Source organism: Chiloscyllium punctatum, chromosome 15, assembly GCF_047496795.1.
Source record: "Chiloscyllium punctatum isolate Juve2018m chromosome 15, sChiPun1.3, whole genome shotgun sequence".
In the NCBI taxonomy this organism is placed as follows: Eukaryota; Metazoa; Chordata; class Chondrichthyes; order Orectolobiformes; family Hemiscylliidae; genus Chiloscyllium; species Chiloscyllium punctatum.
The window spans coordinates 38,317,729-38,340,097 of record NC_092753.1 but is presented as its reverse complement, the minus strand read 5'-3'; the positions used below and the strand labels follow the sequence as shown (position 1 = coordinate 38,340,097).

Sequence of the window (22,369 nt, the reverse complement as noted above, 5' to 3'; positions counted from 1 at the left end):
TTATATAAATGTCCTTTATACATTTATAACTGTATCCACATTCACAATTCCACTGGAAGTTTATTCCACACATTAACGACTTTCTGTGTAAAACAAATTGCCCCTCATGTCTTTTTTTTTAAACTTTCTCCTCTCACTTTAAAAATATGATCCCAAGTCATGAAATCCCCCACCCTCAGGAAAAGACCCTCATCATTCACCTTACCTATGTCCCTTATCTACACATCTGAAAGGAAGTCACTGAACATGATAGCTAAATGGATCACATCATCTTCCAAATAACACATATCTGTTCTCCTAGATTTCACATCAATACAGTCCTTCATGATCAGTAGGTTTCTGCTATTTCCTTCATTAGGCAGAATTCTACATTTCTCTATACTTAACCGACTCCAATAGGTTGCATGTGTCCACATACAGCTCAGAGATTCATTTGTTGCATCCAGTGAGAAATGTGACTTCTGATTCAACAATGCAGAGAGAAATCAAAGTTAAGTCAATGAATCCCAAGTGTGTGTGGCCGTGCCTGTGACAGTGAGCGTGTGTGCGTGCGTGTGTGTGTGTGCTCGTGTGGGGAACAAAGACATTTGTGCTGTACTCAGTCAAGGAGCTTAGAAACAAGTGTGTTCCATTTCCTCATCCATGAAACACACAGCAAGTCAGATTGTAATTTAGAAATTCACAGTCCTTCTGCTGTAAAATTTCAGCTGCAGTAAACAAAATGCCTTCCTCGATTCAGTGCCTGTCTCAAGGTCATTGCAGTGCAGCTCATAGTGTAATTTTAAATTGGGTCAATGAAAAGGTGCAAGATGAGGGAAACTGAGCAGAGAGGGTGACCACGCTGAACGATTCTCACTTCAATGGACCAAAGTAGACTCTGCACAGGAATAAATTTTGTAATTTACTGAGTACAGTAGCAGAACGGTTGTGTATTGAAAAGTCGATAATTCAGAGAGCTTGACTAATAACCTAGAAGATGAGAGTTCTAGGTCCACAATAGCAGTTTAACATTTTGAGGTGTGTTTTAAGAATGTTGGAGTAAAAAGCAAACTTCAACCATGAGGTCATCAGGATTGTTATTGAAATCTAACTGAACTGACCAATATCCAAGAGAGTGAGAAACCTGATCCATTAGGACTCAGATGTAATTGCAGTCTAATACCAAAATGGCTGACAAGGGTGGTAATCTAGGAAGCAACTGAGTTTGTCAAACTGCTACCACCTTCTGATGAGCAAATTCTTAAAAGTAATGGATAATAAGTGCCACCTTTGCAAGTGACCTTAACCCCAACCAAAAAATGAATAATTTTTAAAAAAGATCAGAGAAACTGAGTTGATGTATGTTTTAAGTATGTAGCTTCCTGGAATTGTTCAAAAACAGCTGCTAAACCAATGAAAAATTGTGCTTCAAGTCTGTTTCTTGCTTTGCAGCTGATACAAGATTCTTGTTACTGGGCAGGGCAGTTGGAAACCCCTTCAGAGAATCATTTGCTCGTTGACTCTTGAGTATTGATTGCTAACAGTTTAGAAAGGAGGATCTTTTATCAAGTGCAGGCAGTGCTGCAGGCACAAGATGAGTTACTGATTATTGCAAAGTTGCACTGTCTTTCCAGGCTAATCAAATGCTCATTTAGATATCCCAAATGCGATTAATTCTTTGTAAAATGTTGTGTAAAATTGTGCTTGTATGCACAGTTCTATGTTGTAAACTTGCAATTTTTAAACTTTCATTTAATTCAAGATATCTGTGGCAAATTGTAGACAAAATGGGACCTGTTTTCACAACTTGCCTGAAATCCTGTTGTCTCTTTGAAATTCATTTTGAAAAATGATAAACACAAAACTTGCCATGAACAATCACAATTGGGCAGCAATTTAACATGTACATCTTAAAAAAAAATTGTTGAAGTTCGATTAAAACAGCTGAAAGTCCATTTAATTATAAAAATGACCACTGTTAATAACAAATCTTTTACGTTGGCATTTTTGCTTCACACGTCTCCTCCTGCTTCAACTCATGCATCACTGTCAACAGATCCTTCTATTTCTTTTACGTCATGTACTTATCTAGCTTCCGCTGATATGCTTCAATGACTCTATATGGTGTAAAATTTGACACTCTCACCCGTCGAAATAAAGATTTTCAAACAGAGAAAAAAATGTTTATCCATTTATCTCCTCTCCTAAGGATATGAACGTTTTGCTGAGGTATAATAACAAGCCCATAAAGTACCCTGTAATTACTCAGTCAAGGGACTAATTCCCATGTCTAAGCCTGAACAATAAACACAGGAACAGGAGAAGACCACTTAGCCTATTTAACCATTCAATAAGATCATGACTGATATTCCTGACAGGTAGTCCCACATCTCTTAACAATCGCAGAAAACAACATTTGATATTTAAGAAGTGTACTTAAACTTGCACTAATTATGCTTTGCAGAGGAAAATTCTAAACTTCTTTTTGTCCAAACTATTTCATAAGTTCAATTCTGCAAGGTCTGACATTTTGGGCGATGTCCTTAAGCCCCAGCAGTGGATCTTGTTTTTTTACTTTCTTCCCGATCTGTTCCTCGAAATAGCTTGAACGTTTAGACCATATCACTCTTGGCTTTCTAAATTTCACAGGACACAAATCTAGGTTATTTAATCTCTCCTTCTTTAATACTTAGTGTTCAAGTATCATTCTGGATAAACACTTCCTTTAAGGGTTCCTTCTTACGTTGTTGTGTCCAAACTGCTGAGTGTGGCAGGTATGTAATCTGTGCTATATTTAGCTGAGATATAACTTCCACCCCTTGGTGTTCTAACCCTCCAGAAATAAAATCCACCATTCCACTAGTTTTTATACTATTTTCTGTATATGATCATGCTAATGTAATGATATATACCTGATTCCCATGTCTATGGACCTCGATTGTTTCTTGCTGTTTACTACTTAGAGAGTAATAATCTGTGTCATCCTTTATACATTCAAAGTGGATGTTCTCAATTTAGCTACTCTGAACTTGCTTTTTCCAAGATTTGGCTGTTCACTTAGTTTATTAATATCCTTTGGTAATGTTCGACTGGAAATCCAGTGGCAAGAAAGGTAGTCCAACAGCAGTATTCTTTCCTGAGGCAACATATACTGCACCAAGACACTTATCACTGAAACACAACACTGCTACAAGAGGCATACTATGTGTATGTCTAACACCAGATTCCTGAAGCAGCCACTCTGCTTGGAATTTGGTTGCAGCCACTCTGCTTGGAATTTGGTTGCAGCAGGAGATTACCATGAGGACAGGATAAATGCTTCACGGCTATTCTCAAGGTATTGCTGAAGAGGTCATACATCCCCAATGACAAATGGAAATCTTGACTTGTGACAAACCAATATGAAGAAGGTTAATTTGGGAAAGCACTGAATGCATCAAGAAACTTTGGCCTTGTAACCCAGAACCCCAAGCTCATGTTCTAGGACATATTCACCTTCTACTATTGTACATGCCAAAATTTGGATTCAATTAAAATGTTGAATTGTAAACTAGTCTAATGCAGATGATGTAACTAATGTCAATTGTCATAATAATAACAATTATTGTTCTAATATAAGCAATAATCATAAAATAATCAAGTAATAAAATAATCTATCTAATTTACCTACATGTGACTCTAGGCCCACAGTCTTGTGGTTAACTCTTAAACTGTCTTCTGAAATGACCTGAATAGCCAATCAGTTCAAGATCACTTGACTATATGCCATACAAGAATAAAGATCCTGTCAGGAGCAGGCAGAGGTTGATGTTGAGATTTGGAGAAAATGCACAATCCCTCAAATATTTCACTGCCTAACCTGTAAAGCACACTGCAGATTGTACATGAGACTTTTCAACTATCTCAGAGCTCATGGAACCAGGGTGGAAGCAAGTCATTCTTAATCTCAAAGGACTGCTGAGGAAGAAGCAGCAGTTTCCAGCTTTGTTATTTAAAACACAACCTATCTTTGTATTGATGGAAAAATTATTTTGACAGTTTAATATTCCTTTACCAAAGTAATTAATAAATATGCTGAATATTTGAAGTTCCTTCACAGATCCCTATGCTGGGCACAATTAATCACATTGTATCATGAAAATACCTAACCAATATTTCTACTCTGACATCTTTCACTTCGCCAAATTTTCAACAAGTCAATGACTTGCTTTCAATTCCATGGGTTCTAACTTCAGCTAACAGCATTTTTATGAAAGATTTTACCAAATCCTTCCTGGAAGTCATAATAAAATCTGTAGATATTCTTCTGTCTTCTGCTTTAATCACATATTTAACAAATTCAATCAGCTATGACATATCGCTGAAATATCTATGGCGGCTCACCCGAATTGGCTGAAACATTTCAAGCTTTTCAGTTACTCTATTCTTAATCATCAACTCCAACATTTTCCCAACAGCAGCTTTTGGCTGATCCGTTTATAATTCCTTGATTTTCAATCCTCTCCTTTCTTTTAAACTGGGATGACATGCACAATTTCCCAACCTAAAGGAATGGCTCCTGATTTAACCATTCTGGCAAGTCTCGGCTGTCGAGTTCTCAATGGCCTTCACATCATTTCTAAAGTGTGATGACTAGACCTGGATGCAAAATTCTAGATGAGTCTAATCAGAGCTTTTAGAATGGATTTCCAGCTTTTGTAATCAATGCTTCTATTTATAAGGTCCAAGATCCCATGTGGTTTGCTAACCGCTCCTTCAATTTGTCCTTCAACCTTCAAGGATCTGTACAAAAGGATCCCAATATCCCTCGGTCCCTGTACACTTTCCAGAAGCTTGCCTTCAAGTCGATGTTAGGTATCTCTAACACTCTGGCCAACATATCACGATTGGAACATTGAACATAGAACATAGAAAAGCACAGCACAGAACAGACTTTTTGGCCCACAATGTTGGGCCGAGGATTATTCTGAATCTAAAATAAAATACCCCAACCTATGCACCCCTCAATTCACAGCTGTCCATGTGCATGTCCAGCAGTTGCTCAAATGTCCCTAATGGCTCTGCTTCCACCACCACCGCTGACAACGCATTCCATGCATTCACAACTCTACGTAAAGAACCTACCTATGACGTCTCCTTGATACCTTCCTTCTAATATCTTAAAACTCTGACCCCTTGTGCCAGTCAATCAGGCCCTGGGGAAAAGTCTCTGGCTATTGACTCTATCTATGCCTCTCATTACCTTCCGAACTTAGTCAAACTCTCTTCGTAAGACAAGCCCTCCACTCCAGGCAGCATCCTGGTCAACCTTCTTTGCACCCTTTCCAAAGCCTCTGTATCGTTCCTATAATAGGGCAACCAGAACTGGACACAATATTGCCAGTATGGTCTCACCACGGTCTTGTAGAGCTGTAGCAAAACCTGGCGGCTCTTAAACTCGATCCCCCCGTTAATGAAAGCCAAAACACCATATGTTTTCTTAACAACCCTATCCACTTGGGTGGCAACTTTGAAGAATCTATGCACTTGAACACCAAGATCCCTCCACACTGCTAAGACTCCTGTCTTTAATCCTATATTCAACATTCAAGTTCCACCTTCCAAAATGCATCACTTCACATTTATTTAGGTTGAACTCCATTTGCCATTTCTCAGCCCAGCTCTGCATCCTGTCAATGCCATGCTGCAGCCTGCAAGAGCCCTTGATACTATCAACGGTACCTCCAACCTTTGACTAACCTACCCCTCAACCTCCTCATCCAAGTCATTTATAAAACCTACAAGAACAGAGGCCCAAGAACACAGCCCTGCAGGACACCACTCACCACTGATCCCCAGGCAGAATACTTTACATCTACAACCACTTCTGTCAGCCAACCAATTCTGAATCCAGACAGCTAAATCTCCCTGCATACCTCCTGACTTTATGAATGAGCCTACCACGGGGAACCTTATCAAATGCCTGACTGAAGTCCATATACACCACATCCACTGCTCAACCTTCTTCGATCTGTCTCGTCACCTCCTCAAAGAACTCAACAGGATTTGTGAGACATGACCTGCCCCTCACAAAGCCGCGCTGACTGCCTTTAATCACGCTAAGCTTTTCCAAATAGTCATAAATCCTATCCCTCAGAATTCTTTCCAAAACCTTGCTGACCACAGACGGAAGACTGACTGGTTTGTAATTGCCAGGAATTTCCCTATTCCCCTTTTTGAAAAGAGGAGCAACAGTCACCTCCTTCCAATCCTCCAGTACGAATACTATAGAGAGTGAGTGAGCAAAAATCTTCCCAGCGGCTTAGCAACCTTCTTTCTCGCTTCCCAGAGCAACCTAGGATAAATCTGGTCTGGCCCTGGGGACTTAGCATTCTTAATGTTTGCCAAAATTTCCAGCCCATCAACTTCATCAATCTTAATCTGATCAAGCCTGTTTCCCAGCTCCTCAAAGTTCTTATTCACAACAAGGTCCTTTTCCTTAGTGAAAACTAAAGCAAAAAACTCATTTAGGGCTTCTCCATCTGCTCAGACTCCAGGCACAAGTTCCCTACACTATCCCTGACTGGCCCTAGCTTTTCCCTGATCATTCTCTTATTCCTCATGTATGAGTAAAATGCCTTTGGGTTCTCCCTAATCCTTTCCTTTTTCGTGTCCCCTCCTGGCTCTCCTCAGTCCATTTTTGAGCTCCTTTCTGGTACGCCGGTAATCCTCTCAAGCTGTGCTAGATCTTTGCTTCCTCCACCTTATGTAAGCTGCTTTTTTCACTTTGATGAGTAGCTCCTCTGTTCTTGTCATCCAAGGCGCCTTAATTTTACCCCTTCTTGCCTGTCTCAGAGGAACAAATTTGTGCATCACTCACAGAAACTGCTCCTTAAACAGTCTCCACTATTCTCCACAAAATTCTCTCTACTAAATTGCATCTGCCACTTGTCTGCCCATTTTGCTCGCCAATGTCCTGTTACAGTTCATGGTTAACCTTCTCATTGTCTCACACCTCACAGTTTAGTATAATTGGTAACTTTTGAAAATTTGCTTTGCATGCCAATATTCAAGTCATTTGTTTAAATCAACAAAATCACTTAACCTGAGGGAAACATCACTGTTACCATCCTGCGATCTAGAAATAACCATGTACCATGACTTGCAGTTTTCATCCTTCAACCAACATGTTATTCCAACTGACACTGATTCACAACTAAATCTGACATGGGACGGCCACTTGTTGATTTCAGAACCTTCTGTTGGAGACAACTAAGCTGGACAGACACAAATGCTAGTCTGCTTGTCTCAACCAGTACGAGATGGAATATCTACCATTAAAACTGCTTTCCTTCTTTGTTGTTGACCAAGTGTCACTATGTTATTTTGCTGTAAGCACATCACTGTTTACCCCTATTTAATATTTGTCTGATATTCACCAAAGCACAGGGTGAGCAACCAAGTACAAAATCTCAAGCATCATTCCCTCCTTCTGCTCCAGCTGAGATAGTGCGTAGAACTGTACAGCATAGTAGAGGCCCTTCGGCCCTCCATGTTGTGCTGACCTTTTATCCTACTCTAAGATCAGACTAACCTAGGTAACCCTTCATTGTACTATCATCCATGTGCCTATCCAAGAGTCACTTAAATGTCCCTAATGTGTCTGACTCTACTACCACTTCTGGCAGTGCATTCCACGCACCCACCACTCTCTGTGTAAAGAACCACTCTCTGACATCTCCCCTAAAGCTTCCTCCAATCACCTTAAAATTATGCCCCCTCGTGATAGCCATTTCCACCCTGGGAAAAGGTCTCTGGCTATCCACTCAGATACACAACTCAGCAAAGGATGGAGGTTGTAAATAGGAACATCTTCTTGAAGGTTTTGGTAACTCACTGTCTTTACACAGCTCAGCCATTAGGGAAACTGAGAAGGTGATTCATGCCAACTTTATTTTTGAAACTTGACAAGTCTATGACAGTAATAATGCTGAATCAAATTTTATTCTAGATATTTTATAATTATTTAAAGCACCAACATGGACTCATTTAACTAGTAGCATTCATAATTTTCAATAATGATTTAAACTGACTTACTGTAATGAGGGATACAGACATAAAGGTTGCATAAAAGGTGTCCATCTATTTAACTATTCAGGTTACTTACTGCGATCTGTAATTATTCCTCGCGCCTCCTGATTCGTTGTCTTGTTTTTCAGGTTTTGTGCTGCAGTAATGAGCTCATCCAGCTGAGGGCGTTTCTGATCCAAATCTTGCAGAGTAGCCTGGAGAAAGGGAGGGACAGCCAATGTAAAGGAAAGATTCTCTAATGGTACAATCTTAAAATCCTTAGGTATAAAAAAAACTTTGCTTTTCGTTTTGATTTCAAACATCGATTGGCAAAATTAATAAAATTCACAAATATAAACAGGAAAAGTTCACAAATCCACCATGAGCTGTAAAATGGCTCAACTTCAAAAATGCCATGTGGTTTATGTGTGTGTTTGCCTCAGCCATTGTCAATGCCATCACTGCTAATTTTAGTTTTACAGCAGATTCTATGTTGAATCCCAGTTCATTCGTAACTGCCAATTTGAATCCACCAATAAGCAAAATCCACGTTGAATACATATGCATGCAACAAATGGAACAGCTTGCAGTTATTTACATCATATCTTGCATATCCCAAAATGTGTTAAATAAATTAATTAATTTTGAACAGTTATTATGTAAGCAGCTTACATCGAACATTTTCACATAGCAAGTCCAACAAACAACAATCTGAAAAATATCCTCAATGACCACTGTTGCTGATTCAAGTGAACGAATTATAAAGGCTGCAATTCTGCTCTACTTTTAATGATATAGAATCCTTTGCATCCATCGGAGCAGGCAACATGATTAAGAATAATAGGAAAATCATTTCAGCAAACCCTTGCCCTAAACAAGTCCAGGCCATCTGCACTGCTCCCATCCCCATTGCACTAAATGGACCACAGTCTTATGCTCCATGTTCATCAGGGAGGTGCAGTCGGCAGATTTTGACAGAAAGCTGAGTTATCTAACAGATTTGTCAGCAGTGGAGAGAGAAGCAATATATCCACTCAGCCAACAAAACAAGACCCGAGGACATCCAACACATTCACTGATCCTGGCTGCTGTGTGACTCACAACTGAGAAGTATCATCTAAAGTTCTTCAACGACTTTGAAGTGGCTAGGAAAGAATTACAGAAATAATGACAAACAACAGGAAACTGTTAATGAAAGTAGATGTTAGATAAAACTTTCAATTTGTTATAAAGTTTAAACATGGTTCGATAGATATTATGTGCATCTCACATCCAGGGTGCATTGCTCACACTCTAGACACAGGAAATAATTATCGATTTTGATGGGTACCTAAATGTCGAATAATTGAGGATTTTATGGACAATTAGCATTTTAAATTTGCATTTACCACTGTGTATGCGGCAATACAAAGTCTGACTGCCATAGTGAGAAAGATTTTAACTGTTGTAAACACATCTAAAGTTAAGGAAATTAAGATGCAGTATTCTGTCTATGAAAAAGGCAAAAATGAAATCATATGACTTTGCTCAAAATCATAATTAATCATCAACTAATATATTAAATGAAATGCAGTTTGTTTTTGTGTGGTTATGCTCCCTCTCTTTAGCTTTAAATCAAGGCCATAAAAGATGCAGATTTGTAAAGACAACTTCTCAGACTGGGGTTTCACATCTATCTGCATTTCAGCATCAGTCTCTTCACCAGCTTACAGCACTCGCTCATTCACCAACACTTCCAATAATTACTTATATCTTAATAGTGAGACAGGATAATGTCAGATTTTTCTGGCTCCAATTATTGAACCATCGTTTAAGATTATGAATTACACAATGCCAAAAATCAAAAGTGAGGACAATTGATACCCAAACTGATGGAAACATTACTTTAGTCTTCACAGAGCTCATTTTCCGTCAAATGTTTGCACATTTGTGATTCACCGCCTGTCCCTATGATACAACTGAATGAATATTAGGTATAGATGTTGTTTAAATCCTGCTGCACACTCATGACAACTATTCCTTTTTAAATATCTTGCACATGAGCAGAGAATTTCAGCTTTTCTGAGAAAATGTGCTCAGTTGTGGAATGTTGCCCCAAACCATACAGAAGAGCATAGATAAATAATTAAATAAAGGAATAAATCTTATTTATTCAATTGTGTTGAGGTAATTGTTTTAGTTATGATCATTTGCTTAAGTCTGATTTTCAGTTATGAAGTGTTTCTGTGCTGCCAGCAATTTTGAAGCTACTTGTGTGAATTTTGTGTCTTGGTACGTATGAGCCTGTCAAAGCACTTTAAGAAGATAATAAAGGCGAGCTTTATTCATGTGATTATTAAATGCTGCAGAAACTTAACTGAAATGACCTAAGCTTGTCAGAGAAATTTAATCTATTTGCTGCAATAAATTTTTAATAACCATTCTTGAGGGATCTGTGTTTCCTGGATGTTACTGAACTGAACAGTCTTACCTTGATATGAAAAGTTCAATATTTTAAATGACCTTGTAGTTCTGAGGAAGCGCTTATTAATAACGATAGAAAAATGCAAATAAATTGTGTCCGCAGCATAATCTCCAATAAACCCAGACGGCTTATTTGAAGCATGCAAACAGACTTTTTCTTTTCCTCCTCAATCATATTGTACACACTTGTGCATTATCGATGTGGTGATACATTAAAATACTCCTCTTTCAACTCAACAATGTCAGCCTGTGGGTAAAATATGCTAAGTCAGTTTTTTGTTCACAAGTTACTTTGGTCATGTTCAAATACAAAAATAAACTATTCCTTTGAACACTTTGCTGGTCTATTTTTGGAAGGGTTTGTGTTACATTTTAGAATCTTTCCAATGTTTTACTTTTGCTGACAACAGCAGTGCTTCCGTAAGTAGGTCAGCATGAATTGAAACACAAGGTCTTGTGCGAGGAATAAAAGGAGTTTGCCCAGCCTTTGGTGCTGAGAAATATTACTCAGAAAGCACCTGAGTTGTCTACTGAATGGTCCTTCCTTCTTCAATGGTTGAAAATATATCGGTTTGTAAACACTATTTCTCACATAGGGACAGTGGAAATCTGGAACAGAGGGTTGTGAATTCTGGGTGCATTAACATCTACAAGGTAGAAATTTAAAGTTTTGTTTGGAAAATTATCAAGGGATGAAGAGCAAAAGCCACCAATGAGCTGTGCTACAGATCTGCCATGACTGAACTGCATGGTAGGAAAGGTTAAAATGACTGAATGGCCTCCACCTCTTACATTGTTCTCAAACAACTGGAGCTTGCAGTTTCAGCAAAACTATTCACGGGAATGAATAAAAGCAGATGTACTTATCTCAAAATAATTCTTTCCTAACTTGTATGAATGCAATCAACTTTGGATGTCAGGGAACTAAAATGAAGAGTTGGGCAAACATGCCATAATAAATCTTTCATGTTTAAGGGATTTAGTTGGAAGGGTTAATCACTTTATGGTCAGGATAGTTCCCTAATTCCCTGACACTACAAATAATGACCCTACCTTCTCTTGCAGCAGCAAATTTGTAAACATGTGACACCATAATTCTGGAGGAATTCTTGAGAAACAACAATCTGTCTCAAGGAGTTCAGCTAATGATTCTCTTCTATCTCTTCTTTACCCACAACCATTAGCTCCTTCCCTACTACTCATTCCAAAGACAATGGTAGTCCTTGAAGAGTTAGTGGTTATACTGTCAGAACACAGGACAGTGGTATAGATTTTCAATTTTAGATGAACAAGGCATCCTATGAAAATATTTTAAAAGGTGGAGCTTCTAAGTGGTTATAGTTAGAAGCATGAGCAGAAAACTCAAATCAGTGTTAAACGTGAGGAAGAAAGTTAAATGACCTTATTGTCGGTCCTGTATTCCATTTAATTCACTCCACCCTTTGGTAATATTAAAAGTCCATTTGCCACCCCCTTCTCATGTTTCATTCACAATGACCCCCTAAATCCCTCCTTTGTGCAGTTTTTCTTTATTCAAACAATATTGAGCTTTTCTATCCTTCTTGCTAAAGTGCTTACCTTCACATTTTCCCAAATTATACAAAATATTTCATTGATTTAGATGAGCAAAATAAATGTACAATAGCCAAGTTTGCACATGACACATAAAGGTGGGAAGGCATGTGGTGAAGATGAAGTGAGTATGAAAACATTTGGCAGATGGAATATAATTTGGGAAAATATGAGGTTATGAACTTTGGAGGAATAATAGAAAAGCTGAATAGCATTTAAATGGAGAAAGACTGCAAAATGTTATGGAACAGAAGGATTTGGGAATCACAAAAAGCTAGCAACCACGTTCAGCCGGTAACAGAGATAGCAAATGGAATGTTGGTCTTCTTTCAAAGGGTATGAATTATAAATGAAGGAATGTTTTGTTCACAATATACATTATAGTCAGATCACAGGTGGAATATTATGAACTGTTTTAGGCTCTTCATCTAAGGGAAAATACTTTGGGATTGGAGACAGTCTAGAGAAGGTTTACTAAGCTGATACTTGGTATGGAGGCACTGCCTTATGAGGAAAGGTTGAGTGGATTGGGCCTCTACTCATTGGATCTTAGAAGAATGACTGCAACCTTATTGATACATACAAAATTTTTAGGAAACTTGACAGGGTAGATGCAAAAAGAGTGTTTCTGTTGTGGCAGACAGGGTAGATGCAAATAGGGCATATTCTCAAATGAAAATATTACATATTTAAGACATAGTTGAGGAGGAACTTTTTCTCTCAAAGGGTGGTGAATCTGTGGAATTCATTATCACAAAAAGCTGCTGAGGGCCAGTTGTTAAGTATATTCAAGGATGAGACAGACAGATTTCTAATCACTAAGAGAATTCTGGATTATGGAGTAAAGTCAGGGGGATGGAATTGAGGATTATCAGATCAGCTGTTAAAAATCACAAAGCACCAGGTTATAGTCCAACAGGTTTATTTGGAAGCACTAGCTTTCGGAGCACAACCACCTGATGAAGGAGCAGCGCTCTGAAAGCTAGTGCTTCCAATTAAACCTGTTGGACTATAACCTGGTGTTGTGTGATTTTTAACTTTGTCCACCCCAGTCCAACACCGGCACCTCCAAATCAGATCAGCTGTGATCTCAACAAACGGTGCAACAGACTTGACAGTCTGAGTGGTCTACTTCTGCTTCTCTTATCATCTTTCCATATTCCATCACCAAGTTTTTGCCCACATGCTTAACCTTTATATCCTTCTGCAGGCTCTGTCATCCCCACCACTCGCCTTCCCACTTACCTTTGTGTCATCTGCAAACTTATCTATAGTACATTCACTTTCCACATCCAAGTCATTAATATATGTTATAAATAATTGTAGCCCCAGCTCTGTCTCCTTAATCACTCCACTAGTTACAGTTTACCATCCTGAAAATCTCCCCTTATCCCAACTCTGACTTATTAGGTAAACTTATGTATAATACCTTATCATGTGCTTTTTAGAAATTCAAATATGTGATAATTATTGGTTACCTTTTATCTATCCTGTTTGTTACTGCCTTAAAAAAGTTTAGTTAGGGGGATCCAAGATGGCGACGATCTGATAGCACTGCTGTGCCAGGACTCCGCATTAATATCCAAGTAAGGTGGGTTTCACCCCCCTCCTTGCTAGTCATTCATAAGAAGAGTTCATTAAAATAACATATAAAGCACATAGAACCTTTGAAATTTGGATCTGGGTGATCTGGGAGTAAGATGAACTCTAATAAAGGAAAGGGAGCCAAAGGATCGCAGCAAGCAGAGCACTTCCCTACAGTGCGGGAGGCACCCCCAGTCATGGTCCCGACTCCCAGGGTGGCCCTTTGAACCTGTTGGGCCAGCAGAATCTAGTCTCAGAGTTTATTAAACTCCAAGAGAGAATCGACTCAATGCTGGAACCGATCTCTGTCATGCTAAAAAGCATGAGCAGGAGATCCAAGCACTGGATCGACGCGTCAAGGTGGTCAAACAAAGGACCGCAGCATCGGAGACTGTGGCGGACAATTTGGAGGGATGGATCCAAACACTGGAAGACCAGGTTCAGGCCTTGTTGGATCAGGTCGATGGCCTCGAGATTGAAGTTGGAGGAAGAACTTCCAAATTGTCGAACTCCCGGAGAGTGAGGAAGGTCACAGCCTGCTTCACTTCCTTTAACAGTGGCCCCTGCAGCTCCTGGGGCTGGAGGTTGTGTCAAGCTGGGTGTGTGTACAGTAGGCCTACCAGATCGCGATGCACAGGTCCAGGTTGGATCAGCGTCCCTGCCCGGTCCTATCGCGACTCCAGGATTATAAAGAGAAGCAGCTGATAATGGAAGCCTCCAGAAGACTGGGAAGAAATTCACCGGCCCTGGTGTACAAATGGTCAAATCTTATATTTTTTTCAAGATCTTCTTTGGGGCCATAATCAAGAAGAGGAAATCCTTTGATGAACTCAAGAAGAAATTTAGAGACTTGAATATCCAGTATTCTTTGAGGTTCCTGGCAGTACTTAATCATGGAGGGTCTGTTTACAATTTTGACTTGGGAGTAAAAGCAAGGAGCTTTTTGGATTCTTTGAAATGCTTGATCCAGACTGGGGGAAAAGAAGAGCAAAGACAATTATAGACTTTGGTGAGGGGTGGTTATTTCTTTTATGGAAGATGAATGGGGTCAGTGTATGGAGGAGACTGGGTGGGTGCCCACTGTCAACTCCCATGTGTGTAAATAATTTGTTTTCTTTGTCTTAGTGTTGCTTAGGTTTGGGGTGCAGCCTTAGCTGGAAGGAATTAGGGTGGTTGTGAAATTTGGGATGGATGCTCCATATGTGCGAGTGGGAAGTCTCCAGAGACTTGTTGTTGGTATATTTGTTTGGTTAAGTTTAGCGTAGTGGTTCATTTTTTCGACCATAAGACATCGGAGTGGAAGTAAGGCCATTTGGCCCATCGAGTCCACTCCGCCATTCAATCATGGCTTATGGGCACTTCAACTCCACTTACCCGCATTCTCCACGTAGCCCTTAATTCCTCGAGACAACAAGAATCTCTGCCTTGAAGATATTTAGTGTTCCAGCCTCCACTGCACTCTGCGGCAATGAATTCCATAGGCTCACCACTCTCTGGCTGAAGAAATGTCTCTGCATTTCTGTTCTGAATTGACCCCCTCTAATTTTAAGGCTGTATCCACGGGTCCTAGTCTCCTCACCTAACGGAAACAATTTCCTAGCGTCCACCCTTTCCAAGCCATGTATTATCTTGTACGTCTCTATTAAGTCTCCCCTTAATCTTCTAAACTCCAATGAATACAATCCCAGGATCCTCAGCTGTTCCTCATATGTTAGGGCAACCATTCCAGGGATCATCCGTGTGAATCTCCGCTGGACACGTTCCAGTGCCAGTATGTCCTTCCTGAGGTGTGGGGACCAAAACTGGACACAGTACTCCAAATGGGGCCTAACCAGAGATTTATAAAGTCTCAGTAGCACAACGGTGCTTTTATATTCCAACCCTCTTGAGATAAGTGACAACATTGCATTCGCTTTCTTAATCACGGACTCAACCTGCATGTTGACCTTTAGAGAATCCTCGACTAGCACTCCCAGATCCCTTTGTACTTTGGCTTTACGAATTTTCTCACCGTTTAGAAAGTAGTCTATACTTTTATTCTTTTTGCCAAAGTGCAAGACCTCGCATTTGTTCACGTTGAATTCCATCAGCCATTTCCTGGACCACTCTCCCAAACTGTCTAGATCCTTCTGTAGCCTCCCCACTTCCTCAGTACTACCTGCCTGTCCACCTAACTTCGTATCATCTGCAAACTTCGCTAGAATGCCCCCAGTCCCTTCATCCAGATCATTAATATATAATGCGAACAGCTGTGGCCCTAACACTGAACCCAGTGGGACACCGCTCGTCACCGGCTGCCATTCCGAAAAAGAACCTTTTATCTCTGCCTTCTGTCAGACAGCCAATCCTCAATCCATTCCAGTAACTCACCTCGAACACCATGGGCCCTCACCTTGCTCAGCAGCCTCCCGTGTGGCACCTTATCAAAGGCCTTTTGGAAGTCTAGATAGACCACATCCACTGGGTTTCCCGGTCTAACCTACTTGTCACCTCTTCAAAGAATTATTTTTAGTTCTAGTAATATTTGTGGAGATAGGTTTTAGCTCTTATAAATTCTGTGTTTTTTTTCCACTTGGCATGGCATGAATAAGTTTCTTCTTCTTGGGGGACCACGGGCTGCTGTGGGTGGTCATGGCTAGTGGTTTGTTTAGATGGTGCACCTTGAATATTAGAGGGAGCCATTCTCCAATTAAAAGAAAGAAGGTGCTATCAAACCTTAGAAAGCAAAGAGAACATTTGAAGTTGCAGCAGGGAGGATTTGGTAGGGTATCCTTCTCCTCTTTCAACTCCAAGAATCAAGGAATAGTCATACTAATACAAAGGGAACTCCCATTCCAGAAATTAGAACAAATCAAGGATCAATTAGCGCGTTTCATCATTCTCAAGGCCTTAATACACAGGGAAGAGTAAGGCACCCTGAACGTCTATTGTTCCCTGGCGCATCCCCTTGAATTCTTAACTGATGCAGTCTCTAAATTAATGGCTCTTGGGGTGCGCTGTACAATCATAGGAGACGACTTTAATCGTCTCATGGGCCCTGAGGTAGGCAGGATGCCAAGGGGTCTGCCGGGTGTTTCCCTGCAATCTAGAGAGCTAGTGGACTTGTGCGGGGAGTTAGGGCTAGTGAATGTGTGGAGATGTCTCCACCCTAATGGCAGGGATTTTACCTTTTACTCCAATCTGCATAAGTGCCACATGAGAATTGATATATTCTTTGCCATCGGTCTGTTTGGATTCGGTGTTATCCTGCAGGATTGGGAACATAGCTCCAAAGTGGCAAAGCACCTGGCCCAGACTGGTTTTCGAGTGAGTTCCACAAGGAGTTCATAAACATGTTGGCTGAGCCAATCCTGGGAACGTATAAACAATCATCTAATCAGGACTGCCTTCCGCTCTCTCTTAGGGAGGCCAATATCTCCCTCATTTTAAAGAAAGGAAAAGACCTTGAGGACTCTGCCTGGTATAGACCTATCTCGTTGCTGAACGTAGATTTGAAAATCCTGTCAAAGATACTGGACCTGAGGTTGGAAAAGGTACTGCCCATTATTATAAAAGATGACCAGACGGGCTTCATTAAGGGCCGTAGCTCTTCCAATAACATTAGGAGGATGCTGAATATATGCAGTATGCCAGCAGAGGTTAATTCCAGGTTTGGTGGTCTCCTTGGACATGGGAAAGGCATTTGATCAGGTGGAGTGGCCTATCATTTTTGGTGTCCGAGAAGACTTTGGTCTTGGTGGGGCGTTCGCTAGGTGGGTAGCATGCTATATAGTGACCACAAGGCAGCAGTTCTTACAAATGGCGTTAAATCAGATATTTTTAGCAGTGGAACTGGCAGCTGACAAGGGTGTCCTCTCTCACTGCTGTTATTTATCTGAGTAATTGAACTGTTGGCAGAGGCTATTTGAAAGGACCCTGAAATAGTGGCGCCAAAGTTAGGAATGGGAGAGCACAAAATTACTCTCTATTCTGATGATGTCATCCTATTTTGATTAATCCAGAAAAGTCCGCACCCTGACTAATACAAAAAAGTTAAACTATTCAGCATCTTCGTGGGATATAGAATGAACTTTACAAAGTCAGAAGCTATGCCCTTGGGGTCTTAGTGGGAGTGCCTGACCTGAAGGATGGAACACAGTTTCCCTTTCGATGGTCGTAAAAAGGCTTTCATTATATGGGTATTTTTATTAACCTCATCTTCCATCAGCTGTACAGAGCTAACTTTGTGCAATTGTTTGATAGGATAAAACAGGATCTGAAGCAGTGGGAGGGGTTACCAATATCACGGTTAGGCCGATTAGCCTCAATTAAAATGAATGATCTTCCTCAGCTACTATATCCTATGAGAATACTCCCATTGTTGCTGGCCAGACAGGTACTGCAGAATTTAAATGGCTGGTTTGGGTCATTCATTTGGTGCCACAGAGGCCCTCTCATTGCATTTACTAAGTTGCAGCTCCCGCAGGGCATAGTGGGGGTGGATCTCCCAGGACTGAAGTGATATCAAATAGGTGCCCTATTGTCATTTGTGGGTGACTGGGTGTGCAAGGATTTGGGGTCGATATGGCTTGGCATTGAGACTTCTCATGTAAGGTGTCCCCTCATTAATTTACTGTTTATGGATAGGATGGAATCCATGGCTGAGCATTATAAAAGCCTAATTATCTTAAACATGGTCAAAGCGTGGAGAATAATGCGGCAAGGCGAGGGAAATTTACATAAAATCTCATCATTCACCCCTTTAGGGGGAGCCCCAGGATTTAGGCCGAGGTCAATGGACTCCAGCTTTAAAGCATGGGAGGTCAAGGGAGTCTCCTGTTTGGGAGATTTATTTGAGGAAGAGGTCCTGATGTCTTTTGACCAATTAAGTCACAAATATGGGCTGCCTAGTAGGGACCTCTTCTGTTATTTTCAGATTAAGGACTACATACAGGGAAGTATCACGCTCTTGGCTCAGCCCTACATGTCTGATGTAGAGAGAAGAGTGCTCCGGTGTGCAGGCACTCATCAGTTAGTACTCTATACCATTTACAAAGAGGGGCCTCCCTGGAGGATATGGAAAGATTCGATGGAGTCTGGAGTCAGGAACTAGAAGAAGAAATTTAATTTGAAACATGGGAGGACATATGGGAATTATCTAAATGTAAAATTAGCGCAGGCACCTTTACACACTGTTTATAGTCATGTTACAGGATTCGTGGATACTGGAGTGCCATAGTGAGTGAGTTGGAGGGGATCCTGGGAATCGAGTTTAAGGTGGATCTGGTATCCCTTCTTTTGGGATTGCTGAATTTGCCCTCGCTGGACGAACATGGGAAGAGATTGCTTAATATTCTTACACACTGTGCAAGGAAGAACATTCTAATGAACTGGATCTCAGAAACTCCCCCGGATCTCATGGGGTGTTGATTGTTGATGGACCACAGATCCCAAGATTCTCTCTCAAATGTGGTGCAGCAGAAAACAGAACCATTCTATAAGACGTGACAGCCCTTTTTAAATTACATCGATATAGATTTGTTGGCAATACTGACCAAGACCTTTGTATAGCCATGGGGACCAGGTTTGGTGGTCTGGGAGCTCTAGGAGAAGGGGGAAGCTTGATAAATACAGGTCTTATAACTGATATTCCTGTGGATGGGAGTCTCATTGGGGGCTCAGTGAGTGGTATAATTTACTTTAATTTAATTAATTTTAATTTAAATTTAATTTGAGTTAAGTTAAGCTAATTGAAGATGATTTTATCTAATCTGACTCATTCTAAATTGGATTAGGTTGGTCTACGGCAATCTGGGTCAGCCTCAGCTAATTTGTTAAGTACAGTTACTTATTTATTTAATCTCAATGTGGAAAGATTGTTTTGTATTTTTTTTGTGATAGTTTTGGTTTGTTTTATAAAGTAGTAGGTAGTTTCCTGTTAACATTTTTGTAATATAATATTGTTATATTGTTTAACATGATTGTATTTTTATAATTTTGTAAAAGAATAAAAATCTTTTCTAATAAAAATAAAGATTAAAAAAATTTAGCATGTTTGTCACAAATGACTTCCCTTCAGGAAGCCATGCTGATTCTGCTTTATTATATTACACATTTCTAAATGCTCCACTATTATGTCCTTTGTAATTGATTGCTCTATTTTTGTAATCACAGGTAAGCCAGGAGTTTGGGGGTGGGGGAAGGCGGATTGCGTTTGAACAAGAGGTCATCAAGCCTCTTGGAGAAAATGAGGACTGTAGATGCAGGACAGTCAGAGTCAAAAAGTGTGGCACTGGAAAAGCACAGAAGGTCAGGCAGCATTTGAGAAGTAGGAGAGTCAACATTTTGGGCATAGCACTTCATCAGGAATGTTGTTATCTTTCCACTCACAACAGTTCACACACTCCACAGTCACAGTTTGAAGGTTTTTTTTTGGTCTTATGTCTCATTGATCCCACACAGAATTCTTTATACTTGCAGTTATTTTGTCTCTGTAGTAGTCCTCTTTTGAAAGAAACACATTTTGGAAATTAAGGGAATAGATATTGGTATGTTGGGCTTCTAATCCATCGCTGCAACACATTCAATGTCACAGAAACAGAACTTTCCACCAGATAAGTATACAGAAAACCACTGTATTCAGCCTCTACCACAAACTCAATTCCCTAGACCTCAATTCCTTTGACCCAACTTGATTCCTCTTGGCAACTGTATAAGGTGAAAGAGGTTTCACAACCGTGGTGTCAGATTTGAACCGAGATGAGCTTTTTACCACATAACTTTCCATTACTAAAATGGACTACTTCTACTTCAATGATTTCACACAGCTGTACCACTTAAGCTCATCTGCTTCTGGAACTTACTTCTGGAATCTCCAGGGTTCGCTATTTCATCCTTCTCATTGCCATCTCCCATGCTTTAACACTTGAGGGAATTAAAAAAATCTAATGCCCACTTCCTGCTTTTATCACCTTTCATCCACCCATCATTCTGATCTTCACTGATTGACACTGGTTTTCAGATCCAAATCACGTCAATCCTAAAATTCTGTGGCTTCATTTCATGTCCATGCAGAGTCATTACCTTCCCTATCCATCTCCATTCTTCCCTTCCCAAGTGTCCTGCAAGATTTCTTGTTAAAACCAGATGAGGAGGAATCACCATTTCCCTTTTTCTTAAACCCCTTTTGGTCAGTAACATTTTACTTTCTCTCTATTTGCAGTTTACTATTATCTTAAATTATTTAACCAGATCAATAAAGAAATGAAGGAGAGTCAATTCCAATGATTTCTCAAGTTAAAGAGTATTGTGTTTTATTACTTAACCTTCCCTAAAAAATAATAAAATGCAACATCAAACACGACAAATTCACAAGTGAGGAGTGGCGGAATTTCTAGAACAGACAAACACAGTGAAAATTTTGAAATGTCCCCTGGGTTGTGAGAATGAAAAAGACCTGAGTCCAACCATTCAGCTGTTATTCTGTTTCTTTGGCAGTGGCAAAGTTCATAGACCTTGAGTTCTCAACAAATGATGATGTTTCAAGTTAGTTTTTTGCTGTCACTGGTTTCTGCAATCGAGACAGACTGAGGGAGAAATGTGCTTCCAGTGATCTTGCTGTAATCTAACATGTTGCTTTGTTTCTCTTGTAGCTCAGGCTTCTGCAGATATACCATTCCTTTGCAGATTCTGGAGTCTGCATTATTGTTTGACTTCAAACTGAATAGTTATAGGCAACCTTTCATCTTTTAACATGTGCAATTATCATGCAGCTGTGAGTAAAACAATCCAAGTGAATTTCTTATTGCCTCATTGAGTTCCCTTGCCTTTGAATGAACTAGTCATTCTGAGCATGCTGATTTCATATGTTCCATGTTGACTGCCTGGGCTTTTCAGGTGATCACAGCAGCCATTTTAGGTCAGCTGTACTTCTTAAAGCCATGGACAAAGGTTGAATGCAAACAGTCCATCTTCATTATGAATATCGTATTCCCCATCCAAAAGAATGGATGCAAACAATATCTCCCGGTTTTGATTGCCAAAATTTCCCTTCACAGGGTGAATGCGAAAGAACAATGTAATAACTGGAAAGACCATCAACAATGTAAGACTTTGATCCACTCATCCTTCAATCACATCAATAGAATCTTAGTATTTCTTAAACCTTCAACCTACACTGGCAGGTTGCCCCATTAACTTTTCCAAAAATGTGAATAATCTTAAGTGGTTAAAATGAAAGACTCCATCTGAATAGTCTCACATGTCGAGTTTGAAATCTTTTAATGAATGCCAGTGGATTATAACGTGTGTAGATTAATGTTTCTCAGTTACTGTACCAGACACAATCTTTGAAGAGTCAAAAACAATCCCAAAGTCTCCAATTCTGTACGTTGATATTGATTTGGTTTCTGAGGGAAGTACCCTATTCCTGACTCCTCAGCCTGGAAGAAGACAGCACCTAACTCCAAAGTCACTGACATGAATCCGCATTTTGAAAGGTCTGCAAAATCAAAGGCAGCTCAAAACGGGTTCATTAATTAGGATCACCTTCAGATTCTCAAAGGCTGCCTGGCATTTTACTGACCATACCAATTTTGGTTGTTTCTTAGAGTCATAGAGATAAAAAGCACAGAAACAGACCCTTCGGTCCGACTCGTCCATGCTGACATGATATCCCAACCCAGTCTAGTCCCATTTGCCAGCATCTGGCTCATATCCCTCTAAACCCGTCCTATTCATACAA

General features: G+C 40.1%; 1 protein-coding gene across 16 annotated transcripts in view; it reads right to left on the bottom strand.

Moving 5' to 3' along the window:
* dmd (dystrophin) overlaps window positions 1–22,369 on the bottom strand; it is a 1,983,813-nt gene that overhangs the window by 403,206 nt on the left and 1,558,238 nt on the right. For all 16 annotated transcript variants that reach the window (XM_072585000.1, XM_072584994.1, XM_072584999.1 and 13 more), the window contains one exon: window positions 8,126–8,243. In XM_072585000.1, the coding sequence (XP_072441101.1) occupies window positions 8,126–8,243 (118 nt within the window). The remainder of the gene's footprint in view (window positions 1–8,125; window positions 8,244–22,369) is intronic.